The sequence below is a fragment of the Silurus aristotelis genome (genome assembly GCF_946808225.1).
Source record: "Silurus aristotelis genome assembly, chromosome: 19".
NCBI classification, from domain to species: domain Eukaryota; kingdom Metazoa; phylum Chordata; class Actinopteri; order Siluriformes; family Siluridae; genus Silurus; species Silurus aristotelis.
The window spans coordinates 20,644,187-20,662,854 of NC_139592.1; the positions used below are offsets into that span (position 1 = coordinate 20,644,187).

At 41.4% G+C, this 18,668-nt stretch overlaps 1 protein-coding gene across 5 annotated transcripts in view; it reads left to right on the forward strand.

Annotated features, from left to right (window-relative positions):
- rarga (retinoic acid receptor gamma a) overlaps nucleotides 1-18,668 on the forward strand; it is a 37,039-nt gene that overhangs the window by 14,852 nt on the left and 3,519 nt on the right. For 4 of the 5 annotated variants that reach the window (XM_083569618.1, XM_083569619.1, XM_083569620.1 and 1 more), the window contains 3 exons: nucleotides 16,748-16,896; nucleotides 17,215-17,356; nucleotides 18,285-18,448. In XM_083569618.1, coding sequence (XP_083425744.1) covers nucleotides 16,748-16,896; nucleotides 17,215-17,356; nucleotides 18,285-18,448 — 455 coding nt within the window. Of the gene's footprint in view, nucleotides 1-6,038; nucleotides 6,778-16,747; nucleotides 16,897-17,214; nucleotides 17,357-18,284; nucleotides 18,449-18,668 lie in introns of those variants that run through there. The other variant, XM_083569622.1, reaches the window with a different exon arrangement.

Here is an 18,668-nt window from a genome sequence, read left to right on the forward strand (position 1 = left end):
GAGAAAAAAATCTGAGTGAGAGAGAGAGAGAGAGAAATGGAATGAGAGTAAAGTATATACTTGGTCTGGACACTTCCTCATAGGCATTAAGATTCCATTATTTCCTGTTTACACCTTCGCTTTCATTCTCTCTTCATTTAGCCCCAATAGGAACTGATGTTTTTTTTTCTTACTTTTTCTTTTTTTTTTTGCTAAAAGCCTTTATTGTAAACAACCCTGTTCAACTTCATATTGAATGAATCAGGCACGTGGACCCTTGATGTATTCGCCAGTCTGTTTATCATCCTTTTGAAGTCCTCGCTAATAAATCGTTACAGCAGGAAACAATGCAATCAAGACGTGACGTTCCAGATGATTCAGCCTCATTGTTGGTGGCCAGAACTGAATGCCCTCATGTTCACCCTCATCTGGGCTTAAGGCAGAAAAACAGAACAAAACAAAGAACCCAGAGTCCAGGAGCAACTGATATAAAAGTTTCCTTTATTTTAAGGACATTAATAACTCTATTCACTTGATCTCCTATGCTGATCTTTGTAGAATACAATAGTAAAACAGTGTTGTACAGGAAATCTCCACAGTGAAGCGCAATTAAATATGTTTTCACTGAAATTTTTGTAAGAGATTTTAACCTTTCATATTAATGAGTGTTGACATGGTGAAGATGTTTATGCAAACTCATGTATAGTTGTACGCACGATTTGATAGCTTTGATAGTAAGCAATTCATGAGCATGATGGCTTTTTGTAGCAGCATTATCAATTAAATCGAGATTTTCAGATCTGTCTGAGTGGAGTGTACAGATAAGGAGACAAAAGGACTAAAGCCTCGCTGCGTCACTCTCTTTCGAAGAAATAAAGCGAGGACTAAATCTAACTACCATCTCTTACACAGTACGTCTGAGACACCTACTTGGTTTGTTATGCTGCTATGCTCTCAGACCTATAGACATTTTCCTAGGCCTTGATCCTTTTTGCCCTGGACACTTTTCAACCGACTTAACTGTTGTTATGATAGGGTGAGCATGATAGGGGGATAAAACCAGATTTTGCAAGTACACGTGCTCACAAGTGGCACAGCTTTTTTTTTTTTTTTTCAGATTAATAGCAAATGGAATTTACCCTCAATTCTCACAGCTTCTGCTTTCCAATTTCCACACATCTCCAATCCTCAGCTGGATATCCAATCTCGATCTCACCATTCCAGTGGGACGGAGCAAAAGAAAAGTGGTGGGATCGAGCTTAGAACACAGTCCACTGGTGTCTCCACATGATGACAGATGAAGATGAAGAAGCCAGTATCAAGAGTAGGAGGAGCGTTCGAGATTCCAACAGACAGAACCGGGTCTGACGTGCAGGGCATTGACCCCACAGTGGCAATCAGGGGAGGGGACTTGCACAGTGGGTGGGTCATCTAAAGGGGATGAGGGGAGCTTTTTTTGGCAAAAAAAAAAACGTTCAATGGCTAGCGGTTTTCCATTTTTTACATGGAGCCATGTGGGACTGAGCATGAGACAGAATGCTTGAAGCAGTTTCAAGACCATCTCACTAAACCAACATCTAAAATAAGCCCGAGTCAGATGGCAGCACAAGATTACGTGGCCTTTCCTGAGCTGAACATGTGTCTAACGGCATTCTACATGTATTGCTTGATTGATGAGAGAGACTCGCTAAAAGAAAGCTGTCATGAGACAGGAAAGTGAAAGACACTCATTTGGTATAATCAACAAAGCTGCATTCCATAAGCACTAATAAACCCACAAAGTTTTCTGGAATGGGCTTGGCACATGTGTCTTTATGTGTGGTGTGCTATGTGCCATGAGAATTGTGCTGTATATTGGTGGTGTGGTGTGGTGTGTGTGTGTGTGTGTGTGTGTGTGTGTGTGTGTGTGTGTTTCCACATGTGCAGGCTTGCCCTGGTGAAGCTTCGAAAGCTGTGGCATCTTGAAATATGTGTGCAGGAGTAAAGCATAATGAGTTATCTAAAGAAAAGTCGGCCTTTTGACAATGTTTCATAAACATAGATTCCAACACACATGTAACACTGGGTATACCCACAGCACATCCCAGCACATGTTCTCATTTGTGTAATATTTTCATTATAATTTTGCTCTTTTGCCACCTGCACCCCCTTTGAACTTTACTTATTTGGCTTAAATATGTTCCTTTTTATACTTGCCTATTACTATTGTGGCCAGTAGAATATCCTAGAAAGAATCTTTGATATGGAGATTAATTTTGTAGTTTGTCACTTATAGAAAAAACATCAAATGTTTTTTTTAGCACTTGTACATACATTAGTTCATCCAATTAAACGCTGTCTAGCATGTCTGTCCCTTCTGCCCACTTACACATGTATACTATTATTTTCAAATTACTTAGAAGTCTAATATTCAGATAGGTCAAATGTCTGGGATTAACCTTTGGACCTGATGGTTAACCAGTTCAAATGAACCATAATTCCAAAAATATGCAGCACCTCCTTGTCTAGGATACAATCATTGGGAAATCAGGCATACTGGTGTAAAAGCGTTCACAGGTGAAAAAAAAAAGCTATTGGTTAATTCTTTGCTGTTCTTCATTGTTAGCCAATTTGCTGAATTACTGGATGTTGTGTAAAAAAACACTGGAAATACGTCAGTGTTCAGTGTAACTTTTGTAATAATTGTCGAAACTTGCTACTTTTCCATTTATGAGAAATATTACCAGCGTTATTTATTTCCCCACCTTGATTTTATATTAGATCTTGTTAAAATCTTAAAAAATTTTAACTAGCTTTATGAACCCCAGGTTGGGAAACAAAAAAAAAAAAGGAAGTGTGGAAGATTTTTAGGTTTCTTCTCCCTATTAATTATTTTAAATACTTTGTTCTATGAAGTGGTTTTTCAATGTTTAATGTGTCTATATATCTTTCTACATCTCTATGTATCTGTTCACTGGCATAGCAGTGGAATGCAATGTTGCTCTGCAGCTTGTCTGCTTGCAGCACGTCTCTGGCCTGTCGAGGGTAGGTGACAGAGTCAGCTAAGTGAGATGGATTTCCTGCAGTTCAGGGCCTGTTTGTCATTGCAGTTTTGTCACACGAGATGCAGAAAGAAAAGAAGAAGGAAGGGGGGAAACTGGACTAAGGGTAAGGTGAAGACAGACTCGAAGAGTCTGGTCTTTGGCAAGGATGAAAGAAAAAACTGGGACATGTCTATTCGGATTGTTCACGATTTAGCGTTCAAGGGATTAAAAAAAAATGGCAGACGGATATGTTGAGTAGGATATGTACAGTGTCTCTTTCAAAAGCAACCATGAGGTGAAAAAGCGAAAAAAAGCAGGATAAGTTAGGGGGAAAAGTTAGTGGCCCTGTGGGGGTTTCTCCTGGAGTTCACTCCTTCTGGACAGAGAAGGAAAGGGAAGGCGGGGGCTCGGGTCAACAGCATTACGATGTTGGGGCGGATTAAATGTCTGAGCCAGCTCGTTTTTTTTCCCCCTCCAGGTACAGGAGCTGAGCCTAACGAAACTCTTTGATTATGGACAGGATATAGAAGAAAAAGTGTATAAATGCGTTTTTTTTGTGTGTGTGTCTTTGTTTAGTAATGACACAGAGACAGGCCAAGAATGAGTCTAAACTGCAATGATAAAGGTGCAAGCTCTCGTTTTTTTTTTGTGCGGAATCACTGCCATCTGGTGAAGGGGAAATTAAATGGCCCTCTCTCTATAACAAAAAGGAAACCTGAAAAGAAAATATCACTTTAAGGTATTTCATCTTTCATCTCTGCAGCTTCAGAGCATCATTTAGAAATTGACACGAACAATAAAGTTAAAAGAAATATGAGAGACAGAAATTGCAGTAAACATCCTCTGTCTGCTTTCAACACGACTGCAGTGTATCACTAACTTAAAAAGGCAAGTTTTAGTAGTGTAACAACCAGCATCTCTCTGCCATGCTACTTTTTGATCTGTTTTTTTACTGCCCTCTTCCTTTATGACATAACAATTACACGATGGAGCAGGAGCACAGCAAACTCAATTGATGTTTAGTACCAGCTCAAACAAAAGGGCAATTAACCCCACCTCCTCCTTTTCCTCTCTACCCTTTTCTGTCTCTCTCCACTCTTTCTGTCTCTCTGCTTGTGTGTGAGGGCCACCTAAAGAAAATAAATGAGAACCATAACAAAGTCAAGGGCCCCAGGATCAATAAACAGTGTAATCAGCACTGGTCCCAGTGCACAGGGGTAAAAAATGCTTATTTTGTAACCCCTGCGAAAAAAACTAAACACGCACGAGTGAGAAACTGCAGAGTGTGAGTAAAAAGGCTGTACATGTATATAGTGAACCTAACCATCGGCACAGATTGACAGGAAATGGTGCCTTTTTTTGGAGTCAGTCTGGGCTGTACCACTTTTTTGTTGAAGGGGTTGTAGTGGGGCAGACGCCTCTTCTGCTCCTGGCATTGAGTTCAGCTGTTTGTTTGATTTGAACCGTGCTGAGGGTCTGGTTTTCCCTCAGCTGTTCTGCCATTGACAGCCACTGGCATTGACACTGCTTTTTATTTCCTAATGTCTCAACCCCCATCTACCCATACTTAATGTTGTACTAGCACCCTGTGTGAACACTTTTGCTAAATTGGTGACTTTGTTTTTAGTTTTTTGCAACTTTTTAGAGTACTATAAGAGACTTTATATAAAAAAATATATACTTTTTTTATTGCTTTCAGTTTATATTTTAATGCTGTTTATATATTTGTTAATTATTACAAATTTGTATGCTTCTTTATGTATCAATTTATCTCGTTCTTCCCCAAACTTTTACTCCAAATTTGGCACACGGTTGTATAGGACATCATTAAATGCAATAGCATTAATATTTCCTTTGACCTAGGAGACCAAAACCTGTTCCAGCATGACAATGCCCCCTGCACAAAGCCAGCCCTATGAAGATATAGTTTACAAGTTTTGAAGTAGAAGATCTTGAGTGGCCTGCTATAGAGCTCTGACCTCAACCCTATTAAAAACCTTTGGGATTAATTGGAAAGCTGACTGCACCCCAGGCCTCCTCGTCCTACATCAGTACCTGATTTCACTAACACCCTTGTAGCTGAATGAGCACAAATCTCTATAAGCACATTCCAAAATTCATGTGTTTCCATGTGTTTGCCACAAAACAATTTCTTTTGACCTTATTTATATTTTCTTTTTCAGAATAATAAAAAATAGAGGGTATGGTCGAAAATCTTTCCAGATCATATCACAAAAGATTCGAAAAACAAAACAAAAAAACAAACGAAACGATATGATCTCTTCTTCTGATCACACTCCGTTGTAGTCCATTCTTTTGCTGTTGTCTTTGGACAAATCATTCTTCTTCATGTAACACCTTTTGAAATGCAAATGTCCCTGACAATTCAATTAATATGCAGATCAGCTAATGACATCATGTGGTGTCTTCTAGCTACTTCTGTGTCTGTTATATGAAGCAGTTTAATGAAGCAATGAAACAGTGGTTGCAGTGGGTGAATAGTTTTGGATATCAGGTGAAATGAGCATGGGAGTTCAGGTGATTCGCAAGCACATTGTTTGTAAAACGATTTCTACGCAAACTAACAGCTTGAGCAAATGTTGTTGCTGTCGTTGATTATTTCTTGTATTGTTTGGCCAAGTGAAAAGCAAGTTATTTGAATCTACTCCACATATTTAATGAAGGTCTCCCAGAAGTGGTCATCAGTCATTTGCTGTCTTTTGTGGAGACAAAAGAGAAGACTTTTTTCCTCTCGCTCTGGCATCTGTTCCATGCACAATACTCTCTCTCTCTCTCTTTCTTTCTTTCTTTCTTTCTGTCTCACACACTCACTCTTTCTCTTTCACTCACTCATGCTGGACTTTAATATGGTTATGATTAGAGACGGAGTTGAAACGGGAGGGAGGGATGGGGGTCTCATATTTACTGCAGGGGGAAATGGGGGAGGTGCAGAGTTGCTAACATGCTGAACTGAGAAGTGTGTGTGTGAATGTGTGTATTCGTGTCTTGGGTGGTTTTTTTGTGCTAAAATATGAATCACCAAAGAGATTTAAGAAAAAGAGAGATTCAAGTGAGATTCAAATAAAAGTTTAGTCTCTAACCAGATCTGGGCTAGCTAACACACATAAACACAAAAACACCAACTCAGGCCCTTCCTCTGCTCCACCTCCTGCCCCCCCTTTCTCCTTTTCTCCTCCCCTTTTCCCCTCCCTCTTCTCATTCGCTTTCTCTCCACCCCCCTTCATGGGCGCGGGACTGAAGCTGTTGGTTCGCTCTTCTCTGCCTGGGACACAGTGAGTGCTATGTGGAGCTCTTATTTAGGTCGGTTACAGAAGACTAAGAGCAGCTTGCCCAAGGGCATCCGGTGAACTGAGAGTAAGATCGAGATAGAAAGAGAGAGAGAGTGTGAGTTCCAGCCAGCCAGAAACCAGCTCCACATTCCAGCCCAGTGATCAGGCAGACAAGCAGTACTAAGAATATAGAGGAAGAAAGCAACAACAAGGGCAGATACTCAGCAGAGGAATTCCAGCCTCGGTTTTGCTGTTTGTCCAGCACGGGTTTATTATTCTTGTCGTTTTGAGCTAGGAAGCAATTGGCAACTTTGAAGAGTCTTTGCGTAAAGGACACATTATGTTTGACTGTATGGAGCCTCTGGGGATGGGACCCCGGCAGCTCTACGATGTCACTAACCGAGGTGCATGTATGCTGAGGAAGGCAAGTCCCTTCTTTACAGGGCTGGATCACTTCGCCTGGACGGGAACTACAGCCGTTCAGTGTAAGTGTCGTTCTTTTTATTCCTGTCTATGCTGTCATCTTGCACTCATTCTCACAGTGAGCTGTTAACTATGATTTAGCTAAGCACTGAGAGTCTGCACACTCTGTAGCATTCATATGGTGTTTATTTGTGAGAACATGTGAGTGGCTACAGGGGTATATGTATGTACTTCTGTGTGTGCGTGTGTCCATCAAACATGCTGTTTGATGTGATCATTTGCACATGAAAGGAAAATATCAGTGTCTGGTGTCCAAAGCAGGTAACCTAATTCCTGACCTTGTCAGTTGTTGAAAAGTTAAACAGCGAGGATGGGGTGGGGGTCAAAATATAAAGAAGGAGAGAGTTAGATGTGGGGTGGAGGCGAATCAGATTCTTTTGTTTCATTTCAGTCATGCAGATTGCATTTTTTTTTATTCTCATCCCAACTGACGGCAGACAAGTGTGACATCCCAGCAAGTCTGCCCATGACCCTATTTATCATTCCCAGCATCAGCCAGCACACAAACACAGCAGGAGGAAAGACATGATTTAGTAGCGGTCCACTCTTTAAATAAAGGATTTATCCACCAAAGGACTGCAAGCATCTGGCTTAGGGGGTGAGCAAATAAATAATTTAGGAAACAAGTGAGATAAAGAGTAGAAAAATAGGATAAGCAATACTCAAACTGAGTCAAAAGCAGCAGTACTGTTTTTCTGTGGCCTGGATTGTCCCCCTTTCCCGTATCTCTCTTTCTCGCTCTTTTGGCCCTCCCTTGCCTTTGACAGTCTTCTGGCTCCCACAAGGGCCTTGTCCTAGCACGGACAAAACTGGGCTCTTTTTTTCACGGTCTCACAGGGAGGTTAGCATGTGTATGCATGGGTGTGTTTAAGGAAAAAGAAAAGAAACAGCCTTTTTTTTGAGGCAAATCCAAAAATGAGCATTTGCACAAGCAACACATCTCTCATTCTTCAGCTTCTCAAATGGGAGCCGGTTGCGCCGCTTTAGCGTTTTTTATTTGTTCAACCTTCTGTTTTTTTGTTCCTTGGTGCTGGCCTCTGTGTGTTGAGTCATCTGTCTTCATTAATCCTAAAGACACCAACGTTTCAGTGGCTGTCAGCCACACTGGGCCGCCATTTAATGAAGACAGATGCCCTGTCAGGGGCCTGGCCGAGGCATTGCACTCCACACCGCCTCCCCAGATCAGAGCATGATGAGATCTGTTTATTTAATCAATCAGGTTTCACCAGCCAAGAGCAAATGTACAGTCACACACACATGCACACGCTAGCAGGAAAAGTATCTCTGTACTTCTTGACTGTACGAATTTGTAGCCCACTTGAGTTCCAGGAAATGGGGGAACAAGAAATGTGGTGGGAAAGCGTGGGCTGGCCTGAGGGAAGGACCGGTGTCCTGTTTCAGTCCTGCATGCCCACTAAAGCTCAGTAAACAAGGCCAGCTTGTCCCCCTCCAGCAGCCACTCGACTCATTGTCCCTCTTGATGAAGCAAATGAATTGATGTTCAAACCCACTATCTCATTAGGGCCAAACCAGCTGCGGAGCATGGTCAGGACGATTCAGGGAGGTTCAGATGGTTAACTTCTGCTGCTGGCTGGCTGTCTCTCGCAGCACTTTACAATACCCAACATTGTCTTTGTAGTCTACAGGAAGGAACTTTCCCTCATAAAAAAAATTCTGCTTTGCCAGTGAGACACAGATATTCTGTTTTGCAAGTTACTTCTATGGATGACTCTCTCTCTCTCTCTCTCTCTCTCTCTCTCTCTCTCTCTTTCTTAACACCACCTCAGGAGCTTTTGTAATTGTTCTTACCGTGTCTCTTTTGTTCATCCAGGGAGACTTGAACCATCTGAGAGTCCCACTTGACAATGAAGAGCTTTTGTCTTTGTGCCATTCAGTAAAAGCTCTAACTGTCAGCAGTAGGTGGAGAAATAAAAGCCGTACTGGTCACTTTGGGATGCATAGTCAGCTTTCCTGTTTTCTTTTTTTTCCCCCTGCATCTCTTTCCATCGCTAGAGTCAAAGGTGATTGAGAGGTTACATGTTGGGCAGAGTCAGCTCTCCACACCATGCACAATGCACTTGTTAAGACCCTGAAAAGGAAGGACAAGTCAGAGGTTTAAATAAAATTTGTGTAACACTTAAAACAGTGGCAGAGGGAAGGAGGGTCTGGTATGTGCACTTGAGACATCAGTGTCAATGATTTGGAAATGCATCAGTTAGCAAGGAGATAACATCACATTTCCTTTAACCAATTGCTTTATGAAATTCTTAAAGGTGAAATTTACTGACATTTGAGTATTACATGGTTGTTACGATGATTAATGCAGATTAAATACACATTACACAAGACACAACCATGCACATATTTCATATAGCTCTCTCTCTCTCTCTCTCTCTGTGTGTGTGTGTGTGTGTGTATAAATAACCCTGTGGTTAAAATCCTGATTGCACTGTAGGACAGTGATGTCAGACACACACCTCATTTCATTAATTTTGTGTTAATGGAGGTCTTCCCTTACAAAAGATTCAATTAAAAGATTACAGCGCTTCAGGGGGTGGGTGTGGGAGTAGATAAAATGGTGATTTAAAGATGTGTATATACGTTAACATGAGGAGAGAGCTAGAATAGTGTGTATATGTGGTGTTGACCGTTTAGTGGCCCTTTAGTGATAGGAGTATGTTTTTGTACTTTGTGTTTATGAGGCTGCAAAGGGATTTCTGTTTTAGCTGTTTGGAATTATTTGGGTTGATTGTGGAGATTTTTGCATAAATCATTATACATTGAAGTGCGTGGCGCTATGATATGTGGATGTGGTGTACCTGTATGTGGATGACTATATATGATCTGTGTTGGCAAGGGACTTTGGTCTACTGTCAGTCCCAGAAAGAGAGGCCTGACGTGGCTGCTGAGATTCCACAGTGGGCCGCTGGAATCCGGGTTGCTGCTATAATGGCAGTAGAGCCTCTTGCTGGGGTCAGGGAACTGTAAATAAGAGATCTTTCCTGTCAAATCTTGACTTGGCTGTATAGAACAAGATTATTCACAGCTTCGGATTCATAGATATATGTTCAAGCTTCATTTTGCATTAACTAAACTTGTGTCAAGTCATCGCTATAAAAATAGCTTTTTGGAGATTTCCATGTCATCTCAAATACAAGTTGAAGCTGTATGTCTGCTATGGGCCCTACCCATGCTCTGTCCCAGATTTGGACTGTAATTAGCCGTCTGTCTTTTTCCCTGTCTCAGATTTCTGTGACACACAAACAGGGCTGAACGTCATGCTTTAGGGAATTTTGGGACGGGCTTGTTGATTTAGCTGTTTTGGCCAGCACCTCTGTGCTGTCCTTAACTCCAATAGCTGTTTACTGAGAAGCTCAGTGCGTGCAGGAGGTTAGGCATTGGCAAGGAGTTGTTTTACTTTTGTATGTGAACATGTGCTAAAGGGCCTTGGCTTAGAGGACTGTGGTCTTAAGCCAAGAGAGAGCAAACCACTGTAAGTTTCACTGTTTAATGTTATCTCAAACTTCAGTTCCCAGGAAAAATGCAAAATATTCGATCTTTACTCTTAGTGCAAAGATAGATAAGGACTTTATGTCATACAAAAACTGCCTCTGTTGGTCTATAGTAAGGTATTAATAATACACAGTCTCTCCTGGTAATTTAAGATACATTTAAAAAATGACATACTACACACTCCTTTTGTCCAGAACCCTTAAAGAACATGTAACCAGTGTCAAAAGTATGGATTTTTGACACATGTGGCTCACTAGACTAAGTCAAAATGTATAAATATAGACATTTTGATGAGCAGGAATGAAACTGTTTGGCTGGTATGACAAAGTAAGTGCCAGACATTTGACCTATGCCACAAATAAATAAAAAAACCTGTTTTAAAAAATGATTGTGGTAACTTAACCATGGGGAGTACTTTCCACCTGATGATTCACACACATGTTTCCAGTGAAAAAACGATTCTTTTTCTACTTTGAAGGCTGTCATTCCACGCCCTTTATTGTTGGGCAATCACTTTTCAGAGTTTGCTGGCCCACAGGGGTGGTAAAATTCCATCTATGTAATTAAGCATCAGTTTTCGGTTTCTGTCATTCATAACAGAAGTTTCTCACACTTACTCTAGAGTGGCATTAGAAAACAACCATACTGTGCTCTGGTATGATGTATGATATTGAATGATTTTGTGTTCCTAAACATCACCTTGTACTCACAGATGGCGCTTTCATTGGACACAAATCTTTCTCACAGAAAACACTAAGCCACAGTCTCACCATTTCCTTAAGTTGTATTGAGTAGTAAAGTCAGCTTTGAATTGATACCTGTGAGTACTGTCAGAAAATAAGCCTAAACATTGTGCAGTTTCATTTGGTCATAATCTGTTCCACAACCAATATTAACCAAACAAATAGTACTTCAGCACTTTGAGCGCATTATGCTATTAACACAACTTCCAATTTGTATAATCCTGGAGTCATATTTCCACATAATAACAATGAAATCTTTTATTTCCGTCACAAAGGCGTCAACCAGCTTGCTACTTCTACATTTGCTGTTTCTATTATTTAAGGAAGGAAACAATAAGACCCATACAAGGAGTTCCTTGAATCTGTTGCATAGGGACAAGTGAGGCCGTGGCACCATGGCAGGTGAGTGCAGACGGTTAGACAGATGGAGAAAGTAAATGTGTGAGAGCAAGCAGAAGCCCTGGGATCAAAGCTGAATGGTAGGCCAGGCTGAGTCTGTCATTTGGCTCCATTGCTCAGACAGATCAACACCCCAGTGTCTGTGCCCATACAAGAATGATCCAGCCATTGAAGTGAAGAGGAATCAGAGGAGACAGTATCTAAACTCTGACTGCACGAGGCTTGGCAGTCAGTCACAAGCTCATTGCCAGAGATCTGTCTCCTTTGGATCTGATCTTCATATTTCGATTCACAATGAATTGTTAAGATTAGATCAACATGATAGTTCCATGGAATTGCTTTAGTCAGATAGTTGTTCGAGGAGCAGCTGGGACAGTCCAAGCAGAATATAAGTCACTGATAAATTTTGAACTAGGGCTGAAGCAACATTACTCATATTTTACATGGAGTGATCACACCATGTTTCTTTGATGGAACTGAATGGTGTTGTGTAGTAAGGAAGGGCTTTCATGGCCAAATGCTGACTCCGAATGCTGTGTTCTAAAAAGGTTTTATGAGGCATTGTAAAGCAGAAAGTGTTGAGTGTGTAATGCTGTCTCCAAGGGTAATTTCCCAAACCCTAGGGCCTTAGTGGCTGCCCCCACCTGCTGTATACCTCCTGTGGAAGGTGATGGCATCCTAGCTAGTTTTTTTTCTGACATCACATCTTGTAAGGTGTGTGTGTGCACACCAGGGATTTCATGAGTGTTCATGTGTGTGTATGTATTCGTGCCTTTGTGCTGTTTATGACATGAGGGTGCAAATTCCTCTAGACTCCAGTCTCAGTCTGATTCTCTGGTCTTGTCCAATGTGGCACATGTTCTCACCTTTTTCTCGCTTTTGAGATGTTGCCTGGCTGGCAACTTTGGGCTTTTTTCTGAAAAGGTTTTTCTGTAACGGGAAGAATATATCTCAACATGCCTAGGCACGGGGAGGAGAGAAATTGAAATAGAGGTGGTGGTGGGTGGGGGTCGGTGGTGGGGGGGTGTTTCAGATAATGAAGTCATAGTCAGCTGTTGACAGGAACTGCTACTACTGAGCACCTTATTAAAAGTGTGCATACAATCTCTCTTGTACTAACACCCATCCATCACAAATTTTTTTTATGAAACCGCTATAGGTTAAAGCAAATAGTATGGTCTGTCTTGGGACCATAATTTGACTATACATAGACAGTCGTACTCAGTGATCAGTGACTAGGTAAAATCGGTTGTCTCTGACTGAAAATATCTTGCATAATTTTTTTAGCTTAATAATCGTATTTAGCAAAATGTGACTAATAGTGGAAATGCCACTCACTTAGAGAGTCAGCAATCAGAAAACATCCAGCGGAAAAAAAAAACAGCAAGTAAAGCAGAGGGGAGGAAGGAAGTGTGGTTGTGTTGTAGTGAAGTGTTGTGATGACAACCATGCACTGGAGATGGCAGGAAGCTGTGGGCAGAGACAAAGAGAAAGGCAAAACAAGTGAAAGAGAGAGAAAGAGCGCGAGCCACACCTGGTCCCCCTTTAGGAAGCTGGTGCAAGTTTTCTGGAGAGGACTACACGTCCTTGCTCGTCAGGCAAGGCTTAGAGAGAAGCCTCCTGCTCATGCAGTCTGTGCCAGTCAGCTTATCAATCATGCTGTTCAGGACAACCTGGCCAATCTGTGCACCGTCTGCCGCACAGCGCGTCTGGGCATGTAGAACTGGGGGGGGCATAAAACAAAAACCAATGCTTCTAAAACAAGCTAATCCTAAGCTAAGCAGTGATAGTGATCATTGTTAGGTCTCATGTCTCAAACACATATAGATAAAATGCAGACTAAATCATTTTAAGAGGAATTGAGATGAGTTGACTGCATTTGCAAATCAAATTTTGGCGCTTTGGAAACAGGGTCATTGGTAGCCATGCGAGTACCCACACAAAACTGCATACACACACACACACACACACACACACACACACACACACACACACACACACACACACACACAGGCCAAGACTAGATCTGGGAAGAGTGTTTCCAGAAGGTTTAATCACACCCACAGTCACGTACACAAAATCTGCAGTCCTATTGTGAAAGAAATTTGTTCCTCAGCCAATGTGTCATATGCTTCTAGTGTACGTAGTTTTGCAACACAAAATGCATGCAACGTTTATACTGTTTTTATTGCACATGTCTCTTCGATTGAAGTTGAAGATTCTTGAGAGCAGACTGGAGTATGTGCCTGTATATGTAAACATGCAGAGATGCTGTTAATTTAACACCACTTTTCTTACATAGTGTAAGAAAAAAAGTGTTTTTTTCTCCAAAACACTTGCATCTGAAGGACCGGCACCCCACAATCATGTCCATAATACTTGTTCTATTTTGTCTTGATGATTGAATTTGCCGTTCTGACTACCGCTGAAAATGTCTTTGTTGGTTTAGACATTGGGCTGGGTTTATTATCTTTTGGAAATATTTATCTAAAGCCAAGTAAGCTCCTGTCTGAGGTAACCAGATGATCAGGTGAAAATATCCTGGTACTTAGTGGAATCCATTGTCAAGCACTACAAGAGCCTTCTGGGCAAGTAGAGATAAAACAAGCAGCCAGTATCTATTATGTGATAATGTGTCGAATTTCTAACAGATTTAAAAACTAATCTAGACCTTTAACAATGTACTCCTGCAAATAATGTACAATTTATTATTGTAAAAAACGATGAATTTAACCAGGTATATACTGTATTTGCAAAGTTAACAGTAGAACTGGTGGCAACAACGAAGCAATTTAAAAAAGATACAGGTTTCATTTTCAAGGATGGCACTTTTGCATTTATTTTGCATATCTTTAAGAAATAATCCTACTTTAAACAAACTTTTGACATTTTTTTGTTGTTAAAGTTTAGGAAAAAAGCTTTTGATTTTTTTTTATTTGTAGAATTTAAAGCATAGTGCCATAATTATTTTGGAGAAAAGTTTTCCCTATAATGTGCCAGTAATTCTGGAGTTAAATATATGTAGCTTATGCACATTTTGTCCCCTTTTTTTTTTTTTTACTGCTACTGTAGGTATGGATGAGAAGGGTCTTAAATGCATGTAAATAGTTGCATTCATGCCTGCCTGCCTGTTCATATTGCTCCTGTGTGCAGAGAGATTTAAGTGAGAAGATTAGTAGTAAAATAACACAACAGGAAATGAGCAGCGGCTACTGATAACTATGACCCCGACATCCCCACCTTGCCTTGTTCCGCCCCAACCTGTCCCTCAATCAGCCATCAGCTAGCAACTAGGACTGCAGATTGTAATGCACATGGGGGGTGATAAGGGGGCTTGGTGTTTTTGTAGAGAATTGGTTCCCAAATAGAAAGATGAGATGAGTAGAGAAACTAGAGTAAAGGACTTATTGGTTCTGGTGGGGGAGCAGCTGTCAAAGACGACCTGTCCCATTGTATGATCCACGGAAGTGTTGACTGAACTTCGGAATGATGTGTAAAAGAGGTGTAAGAGAAGCCTTATTTACCACAGGAACCAGTTTGGGCTGTTGACAGACGCTGATGGATTTTTTGTCCCCTCCTGTCTCATTGTCTGAGATGGTGCCAGTCAGTATTCCAGGTTTGACGCCACCCATGGTTCTGCCTTTGAAGAGTGTGTGAAAGAGGTCCATTCAGCATTATGTTATGATTACTATATAAACAAATGAGTCATGCTAGATTTAACCAATGGCAATAGATTGTCTCACGTCAGTACTGGATTTAGTATAATAACCGTTAACACCATCATGCGAAAGTTTTGTTCCTTTAATAAAAACTTTCTAAATGACTGGTTTTGAAATCCAAAAACTGTACTTCACACAACATTACATTCCCTGTGACTCAGTAAACTGAGACAAATCATTTCATCATATTGTGTAAATGTACAGGTGGTATGTAGATTTAATTTTCTGCTCCACGGTATTTGTGTAACCATGGCCGTGAATGGGGACATTACTGATTCTAAGCCTAAAACATTTGCTTCACCCTGTGCCCCCAGCTTCTCATTTGTCCCTTTTTCTGTTTTCTATCAGATTCCTCTTTTTATGCCCTCCTTTCTTCTTTTTGAAGTCTCCTAAGTCTTGTAAAATGCCAATCCGGTGCTTTGGCTGACTTCTGTGGTGTGTGTGAGTGAGAACGAGAAAAAAGGAGGGGGGTTTGTAGGTTAAGTTCAGGCTAGTCTCTGTGCTTTCCATTGACCATAGCTAGGGAATGAAGTGCAATAAAAGTTCGAAAAGTTAGAGCCTCCCTGTTTTTTCTTTTATGGTTGGGCCCTTTTTAACAGTCCAGGGCTACAGCTGGTGGGGTGAATGGCTGCCTGAGGTGACTGAACCCCAGTAAAAGCCCCAGAAGCCAGGCTGTTGCCCCCACCATGGCCCTGAGAGTACCTTTATAGGCCAAGCTTATGAGGCCCGTCCTCTAATAAAAACTGGTAGGGCCATACTCAGGAATTTAGGGCCAGGAAAAATAGGGTTTGTGTGTCAAGAGGTGGCAAAGGGGTGGTGTCAAAGTTTTAGGGGTGACCACAGGTTGAAAGTTGAAAAGAAGTGTTGTTCAAGAGGCATTGTGCAGCAAGGTACATGTTTCATATTACATGTTATGTATACTGTCTCTTAGACACACTGGGTAATTGCATAGTTTAAAAAACCCAAAACACAATAGCTAAGTAATTTGTCATTGTGGTGGTTTGTGAAAGACGCTCGTGGTCAGTGAGTGTAATTCGAAGTATGTTTCTCAGGAGGTAAAGGTATTTGTCTCTATATAATTAAACACTGGAGCCAGTCAGCTAGCTGGGTGAAAACGAGTAAGCCTTGGGCTGAAAACCTCCACCTCTCTGCCTCTGGCACAAATGAGATACATATCTTATCAGAACATCTCTGATGCTACTGCTTATCTGTCACCATGTTAAACTTTTTTTTCCACTCCTTCTGTCAATCAAACTGCTCTAATCTGCCTGAAATCCCACCCCCTTAAGGAGAGTGTTGCTCAAAGGGGGGGTTAGGTGAGATTCATTCTAGAGACGTCATCACCACTTCACCCCCACCAGTCTGTCACCAATTGAGAAAAATAGAGCAGTAAACAAACCACCTCTTATCTAAGCTATAGTTCTTTGCTTAATTGCAGATAAATATAAAGACACGTAGCTAGTCTGGCTATTTTAGTTAACCTGCTGCTCTAAAGATATGGAATTGTTGACATGCAAATGTTAATTCTTTGCCTTTATTTTAAGATAAACATAATGTATCAGCAGGCAACTTAAATCTCTGCATTCTTCTCTATTCAGCTGTGGAGACTCAGAGCACCAGTTCAGAGGAGATGGTACCCAGTTCACCCTCTCCACCCCCACCACCTCGTGTCTACAAGCCATGCTTCGTTTGCCAGGATAAATCTTCGGGCTACCACTATGGCGTCAGCTCCTGTGAGGGATGCAAGGTAAGAAAAATGTGTGCTTTCTTTTGATGAAGTGTTCCTTGATGTGAAAGTCTTTAGTCCAGTCTGCCACTAGAAATATTTGCAGGTGAGAGATCACAAAGTATCAGAAACAAGAAAAAAAACCCACTTTATGCATTGTAGACAGAGACTTAGCACAGTCTAATGGTTACGAGGGACCGTAGAGACAATGTTTCTGTTCAGCATGTTCAAACATGAAGATAAAGAGTCCATTGAAAAGAGAAAAAAGAGGACAGATAAGAGCATGCGAACACGATGGGTAGCAGTAGTTAACATTCTCGTGCTCTTGCCTGGCTGCAGGGATTCTTTCGGCGCAGCATCCAGAAGAACATGGTGTACACCTGTCACCGCGACAAGAACTGCCAGATCAACAAGGTCACACGGAACCGCTGCCAGTACTGCCGCCTGCAGAAGTGCTTTGAGGTCGGCATGTCCAAGGAAGGTGAGGCTGCTGGCGGGCATGTAGTTCTTGGCGCCGTGCCCACACACAGACATACTGATACTTCCACACTTGCACACACATCCGTGGAGACTAGAATGCAGATCTAAACAGATATAAAGGCAGTAGTTGACAAGTTCCAACAGAAGGAACAGTTTTAAAACAGAAGCACTGTGCACATCAACCTCAGGTTACTGTTACATTTACACAGAGAAATGATTAGACTGTGTGAGAAAGTCAACTCAAACCATTATCACCCTATGAATGAGTCTTTTTCTCACATACATAAATCAATCAGCGTTTGCTCTTTTTTTTTAGTAGCCTTTCCTAAAGGCGCCTTTATGACCTGGCACTAACAGATTTGTGCCATGCAAGAGACAATAGCACCAAGTTCAAAGACTGCAAAGCTGGCTACGTTTTTGTTCACTTGCCAGACTCACAGCAGTGATCTCACCAGGAGAGTGGCACATTGGTCACTCAATGTGTCTACAGGGACATGTATGTGTGTCTTTATATGTGTGGGATGTATGTAGAAACCGGGATCACATTGTGCCTTTGCTATTACTGGATATCCTGAGAGGAAGGAAAGAATGGGAGGAGGGAAGGTGGGAGGGGTGGGTGAGGGTGAGCGAGAGGGTTATGGAGAGAAGGTTAGGCTTGGCAACATGGAGATGTGCTCCTTCAGGTCACACACATTACAACAAGTTGTTCTCAGGTCAGTTTCCCCTATGCCGTTGATTTACGAGTCACAGATTTTGGTGAAATAGTCCTTCGGCTGTAGGGATGATTGCTGTGAGCCAGACAAATGTCTGTAGTGGCAGGGATTTGCCAAAAAGCACTTGCACTGCACTGCCAAGATCATAGTTGGCTATAGTTTGATGGCCCTGATTCATGGCTGAGGTATTGACTCGTCTCTCGTTGTAATCCTCAGCTGTACGGAATGACCGAAATAAAAAAAAAAAGGACGTGAAGGAAGAAGTCCTGCCAGTTGAGAGCTACGAGCTGAGCGGGGAACTGGAAGAATTGGTGAACAAAGTTAGCAAAGCACACCAAGAGACCTGCCCTTCATTGTGCCAGCTGGGAAAATACACCACAGTGAGTTAAACCACACAGCAAATAATCATGTGCACATACACAAAGCATATACCGAAAACTTTAAAAGAGAATACTGGGTTTATCATCAGGTACTGCATTTTAAAAATCTGTTATAATTTTTCATAGTGTGAGGAAAATGTACTCCAGTATTGCAATAAGATATATAATTTATCCTAATTACACAAACTACTGCAGTATGGAAATTGTTTTGTTCATTACA